General features: G+C 66.6%; 2 protein-coding genes across 2 annotated transcripts; one reads left to right on the top strand and one right to left on the bottom strand.

Annotated features, from left to right (window-relative positions):
- Window positions 1-219: 219 nt before the first annotated feature.
- Window positions 220-3,361, bottom strand: EMIHUDRAFT_122556 (hypothetical protein; the record flags this gene model as incomplete). Its single annotated transcript, XM_005788596.1, has 4 exons — window positions 220-656; window positions 968-2,850; window positions 3,037-3,080; window positions 3,287-3,361. Coding segments are annotated over 4 exons (2,439 nt in total), but the record flags the coding sequence as incomplete, so codon positions are not given.
- Window positions 3,362-3,992: 631 nt separating this feature from the next.
- On the top strand, window positions 3,993-5,570 carry EMIHUDRAFT_122557 (hypothetical protein; the record flags this gene model as incomplete). The annotated part of the gene is made up of 4 exons (XM_005788597.1): window positions 3,993-4,457; window positions 4,540-4,814; window positions 4,940-5,384; window positions 5,478-5,570. The coding sequence occupies 4 exons, from the start codon at window positions 3,993-3,995 to the stop codon at window positions 5,568-5,570; spliced, it is 1,278 nt and encodes a 425-aa protein (XP_005788654.1).
- Window positions 5,571-5,877: the final 307 nt, after the last annotated feature.

Raw genomic sequence — 5,877 nt, forward strand, 5'->3', positions numbered from 1 at the left:
GGAAAGTGCAAGTGGCGAGCGAAGGCGGCCTGCGGGGAGCCTTAGCCGGCCCCGGACGTCGTGTCGCGGCGAGAAGGCGAATCGCGCAGCCCCCTCGCGCCATCGCGCTCGGCGAGCTGCCGTCGGCAGCCATCGAGTAGCCGGCGTCACGCAGGGCTGCGACGGATGGCCGGTGAGTGGCTGCAGCTTGGCAAGTGGAGGAACTCCCCCGCGGCGCACCGTGGCAGGCGAGGAGCGGGAGGCCGCGGCGCCATCGTCATCGGACGCACGGTCCGAGAGTCGCTCTGAGGATGAGGTGGAGACACTGCGGAACCCAAACGGGGAGGAGATCCATGCAGGCTGGGCTCCAGCGCTGCCGAGGCGCTCCCGTGCGAGGCGCTGCGATGCTTCGGCGAGGACGAAGGAACCGCAGATGAGCAGCAGGTCGGCCAGCATCGACGCCTCGAGTAGGTGCAGATCCGTATGGTTGACCGCATGCTCCTCGAGGTCGTCCTCGAGCTGCTCCTCGAGCCACGTATCCTTGTCGTCTTCTCCCAGGTCAATGTCCACCGCTTCTACGCGGCAGATGTAGTCTATGAGTACAGGCAGGATCGGGACGAGCGCGATGCAAGTCGAGTTGCGCAGCCACTTTGGCGATGCGTTGGCTTGCGAGGCTCCTAAGACGAGCACATAGCACGGAGAGACACACGCGATGCGGAATGCGCCAGAGAGGTAAGGAATTATATATTGGAAACCCGCTGGGACCCGGACGCCAGCACACACGGCTAGATTTCATGGCGGGCCGCCTAGGCCCTGGGGTCGGAGGTAGAGTCGGTGGGGGTGCCGCGCGCGGCGCGGGCTTCGCTGTCGGGGGCGTTTAGGGCGGGGTCGGGGAAGGAGGGTGGGGTCGGTCGCATTGGCAGCCGCGCGGCAGTGGCTGCGGGGGGGGCGGGAGGAGGTGGTGGCGCCGACCGCAATGGCGGCCGACCCGACGTCGAGCGCCGGGCGAGATCGCGAGGGTCGAGGGTGAGCTCGAAGCCGAGGGCGGCGGCCGAGTTCTGAATGGTGAGGGCGTCGGCGGTGACGATGGCGGCGGAGATGGCGGCGGAGTGGAAGGTGTAGTGTGAGCGGGTGGACGCGCGAGAGGTGCCATACGGCGTGTGGTCAATGGACCCACTGGCGCGTGCGGTCCTCGCAAGCTGGCGGAGGACGCGATCGAGGTCGGCGGAGAATGCTCCGGTCGACTCGGTCACGAGGAGGATGACCGTGTGGCCCTTGGCGAGGGCGTCGGCATAATCGCCGTCCTTCGCTGCCACCCATCCGTCGCCGCTGACGCGGTCCAACTGCTCCTCCGTGTCCGGGTCACCCCGTTGGGGGTGGCCGAGAACGACGACGGAGAGGTGCTCCTCAGTGTTGCCAAGCGCGATGAAGTGCCCGTCGGCACGGGAGGCGGCGCCTCCGCAGCGAGCAGAGCCGTTGCCCTTTGCGCCGGAGGGGAGGAACGGAGTGTAGCACTTGAACTCCCAGCACGTGGTCGTGGAGCCAAAGCGGATCAAGTCTGGGATGTGTCCCTTGTTGACGTGGGCGTAGTAGCCCCTCCGCTCAGCCTTGGAGGCGGGGGTCCCGTCGCCCTTATCGGCCAGCTGGATCGAGCCAACTGGCAGGGCGTCGCTCGTGACGCTGGTGAGCGCACGGTGGACGGCTGCAAGTGCGGCGTTGTGGCGGTGGGTGGCGTTGGCGGAATTGAGGCAATGGTTGCCGAGGCGTTGGTGCTGGGTGACGGTAACGCCGCGCTCCTCGAGCGCGTTGTACACGTCATCGAGGGCGGTAAGGTAGAGGCCGAGGCGGTGCTGGCACGCCGAGAGGAAGGCATCGGAGGGGATGATGGAGCGAGGCACTGTGGCGTCGGGCAGGCGGAGCAGCCAAGCTCCCGAGCCCACCTGCGAGTGGCTGATGAGGGAGGTGGCCTCCCGGTGCGGCACGGTGGCGCCGGCGTTTTGTGAATCGAAGGAGTCGCACGCGTCCTTGGCGTCCAGCCACGCGTCGTTGTTGACGACAGCCGACAGCGAGTGCTGTGAGAGGCACGAGGAAGATGTGCCGTCGGCGTCACCCAACAGGGCGGCGAGGGGCGGAAGCTGGAAGCCGCGCTTGAGGTGCGGGTGGTAGGCGGAGCGTGTGGTGCCGTCGACCCAGTGACGAACCTGTTCGTCGAGGGCGGCGTGGCGGGTGCGTACATCGGCGAGGGCGGAGTCGATGACGCCGTGGGCGGCGACGAGAGCGGTGGCGGTGGCGGTGTTTGGGGGGGTAAGGGACATCTCCCTGAGCGCAGGGTAGACCCTGGCGCACGCCCTCTGGGAGGTGACGGCGGAGGCGAGGAAGCTGGGGAATCGGCGGCGAGCGTAGTCGGACATGCCAATGCCGCCATTCTTGCCCGTCTGCTTCGCGCGGGTGCGCGCGAGGGCCGCTCTGTCGCCAGGGCTGCGGCCGAAGTCAAGGATGAGGGCGGCGGCGTTGCCGGTCGCCTCATCGGCGAAGGCGGCCGCGCCCTCGGTCTCGTTGGACAAAGCGGGGTCGAGGAAGTGGAAGCAGAGGTTGAGGATGGGCTGGTATCGCGGGTCGTTGAAGAGCTCGTAGAAATTGAATGTCGAGCCGGTCGGCACGATCGCGATGGCGGGCGGAGGGGGCGGGGCGGCGCTGCTGGGGCGCGTGGAGGGCGAGGCGTTGTGCAGAGCAGCGCTGCCGCTGCACTGGCGGATGGTGGCATCGGTGTGCGACGGCGGTGGCGGTGCTTGCCCAGCGACGGCGGGCGGCGGGGGCGGGGGCGGAGGCGGAGGCGCGGCGGTGGCTGCGGCGGCGTGCGAAGTCGGCGCCCTGCCCAATGGGGCGGGCGCGACATGTGAGGCATCTTTAGGCAGTGCAGCGTGGCCGCTGCTTGGCAGGAAGCCGGGCGGCAGCGGCTGCGGTGGCAAGGAGCAAGGCAGGAAGCCAGGCAGCGGCGCGCTGCGCGGCATATATCTCGGCTGTATCTCGGCTACATCTCGGCTATATCTCACGAACTTGAAGGCTTCGCTCTCGAGCGCGAGCGCGCCGGCGGTGGTCACCTGTGAGTCACACATAAGTCACAAGTTTTAAGGAATTACAAGGCACACGCTATGTGAGTCACACACAAGTCACAAGTTTTAAGGAATTACGAGGCACACGCTATGTGAGTCACACATAAGTCACAAGTTTTAAGGAATTACGAGGCACACGCTACACGTGTTACACAGTGCAGGTCTTAAAATCGGGCGGTGGTAACTCAACACACCAGCCCCGTCCACAGCAGCGCGCCGACGGCGGTGGTCTCATCATTTGGGAGAGCCCCGTGGGGGGAACGGAACATGTACGGTGCAGTGTCACACTTATGATAGGGAGTTGCAAGGTGTCGGGGGTCTCGTTTAGAGTCTCGCGGGTTTGGTAATTTGTCTCGGCCCTCAGGGTTCGCAATGAGAGCCCTCCATTCGCCGAGGTTGGCGATGCCCACCGGGGGGGGCGGGGGGAGGGGGACTCACTGCTGAAACTGTGCTCTTCGGGTTTTTATATGTCTCATGATGATCGCATTTTTCTCATCATACGTCATACCCTCTGGTGCGCGTCGAGCAGTTCTTGTGCTATCGTGTACTCTGCAGTTTCGCTTACTTTGATCATCTTATAGTTTTGGTGTTTCTTTGCGATCAGCTTACTTTTGGACGAATGGCACGTGCGTCTATACCATTTCAGCCACTTCTCACCATAAGCTTTTGTGCGCGAGATTATCATGGCAAAAGTACGTTTAAGCCGCGCGGTGGGGGTGGGGGCTGGCTCCCCCCCCCGGCGCGCACCGTGCGCCATACCGTGGTCAGTGTAGCGGGGTCGCGAGTCGAGGCCTTTGGGTGCCTTGAGAAGATGGTTTGAGCGGTTCTGTTTCTGCAGCTGGTTCTGTTTTGCGCTGCGATTCGCACCACAAAAAGCATGATTCGCACACAAAAAGCATGATGAGCATCGCGGCTTGGTGGCGCGCGGCGGCTGCCCGCTGCCTACCGGCCCCCGACGGGGTGTCTGTCAGCCGTGCAGAGCTGGTGGCCAAGGTGAAGGTCATGCGTGCAAAGAGGGCGGCTGAGGCTGCCGCCGCGCTCCCGGCGGCCAGCGTGGACGCAGCAATTCAGGACAATCTCATGGGCGCCGACGCGAGCAAGCCGAGGGTGAGTCCGGAGCAAGAGGCTCAGTGGCGCGAGCTCCGCGGGCACGAGCTCGAGCCCGCCCTGGAGAGCGGCGCCATCGCCATGCTGGACGGCCGCTGGCTGGTGGCCTGCGCAGAGCGGGGCGAGAGGATCCGGCGCCGCCAGGACCTGCCGCCCGAGGCCTTCATCTCGCTCGAGGAGCTGAAGGTCGCGTGTCCCGAATACGGGCCCCTGCCCATCATCTGCCTGTCCTACGCCTGGCTGCACCCAGACCACCCGGTGAGCCGCCCTCGCCTCGCCGCCACCGCAAGCCCCGCCCCACCGGCCGCCCTCACCCCCGCCGCACACCCGCCGCGCGCAGGACCCCAAGGGCGCGCAGTTGGCCGTCGTGGCGCGCGCCCTCAAGGCGATGCTCTCCGAGGGGCGCTGGGGAATTTTCTGGGACTACGGCTCACTTCTGCAACACGAGCGCACGGAGGCGGAGACCGAACTCTTCAAGCAGGGGCTGGGCTTCCTGGGCTCGTTCTACTCCCACCCCCAGACCACCGTCTTCCGGCTGACCACCTTCCCGGCGGGCTACCCCGAGGGCTACGACCTGCCCAGCGCCGCCAACGTGGCCGCCTACCCCGACCGCGGGTGTGCAGCGCCCAGCCCCTGCCCCAGCACACACGGCCAACGCCCCCAAGCCCCTCTCTCTCTCCGCACCGCCCCTCTGCGCATTCCCTCGCGCTCGCTGCACGCACTCCTCGCGCTGCGTGCAGGTGGTGCTTCACCGAGTCGAGCTGGGCGACCATGACCAAGGGCTCCCACAACTCGCTCGACCTCGGCAGGCTCACAGGCGACGAGCGGCGTTACTTCGATGTCGTCAACTCGTGCCGCACGGGAGGCAGCAGGCCGCCGCCGCTGCTCCCGGAGCGGTTCGCCGAGCGGCTGGAGGAGAAGCGCTTCACCAACGGCAAGGACGACAAGCCGCTGGTCGCCGGGCTGTACAAGCAGGCATTCGAGGAGGAGTTTGGCAAGGCGGAGGGGCTTCGCTACCGTAACTTGGGATGGGGCGACGCGGAGGCGATCCAGATCTCCGAGCTGCTGGCGAGCGGCGCCGCGCCAAAGCTCTGGCGGCTGGAGCTCAACGGCAATCAGATCGGCGACGAGGGCATGAAGGCGCTCGCGGACGCCATCGCCGGCGGGGCGGCGCCGGCGCTGCGGGTGCGCGCAAAGCGGCCCCCCTCACTCGCATTCACCCCCAGCCTCGGAGCCCGCCTCCCCCCTCCCACGCCGCGTTGCCCCCCCCGCACGCAGGTGCTGTCCCTCGGCGGCAACAAGGCCTCCCAGGCCGCAAAGGACGCCATCACGTCCGCGGCCGACGAGCGGTCGATCTACTGCATCATGTAAGCGAGCCCCAACTACGACAAGGCTTCCCAGACGGGAAAGGACGCTTGCGGGCCGACGGCTGCGGCGTTGAAACGCGAGACAGGGACAGCCACCGCCACCGTTGCGTCTCGACGCTCCCCTCGGCCCGCCCGCCGTCCAAACGAGCATGTCTCGTCGGGAGCTCACGCGGATCCCCACCCCACCCCGCCCTGTCCCGCGTATGCTTCCTTTCCGATTCAGACGTCGCGTGCTTGCGATTCAGCTCAAGGGAAGGAATGCGCCTGGCTTGTTTGGGTCGGCACACGTCTCTCCCATGATGACATGCCCC

Source organism: Emiliania huxleyi (assembly GCF_000372725.1).
Source record: "Emiliania huxleyi CCMP1516 chromosome Unknown EMIHUscaffold_1334, whole genome shotgun sequence".
In the NCBI taxonomy this organism is placed as follows: Eukaryota; Haptophyta; order Isochrysidales; family Noelaerhabdaceae; genus Emiliania; species Emiliania huxleyi.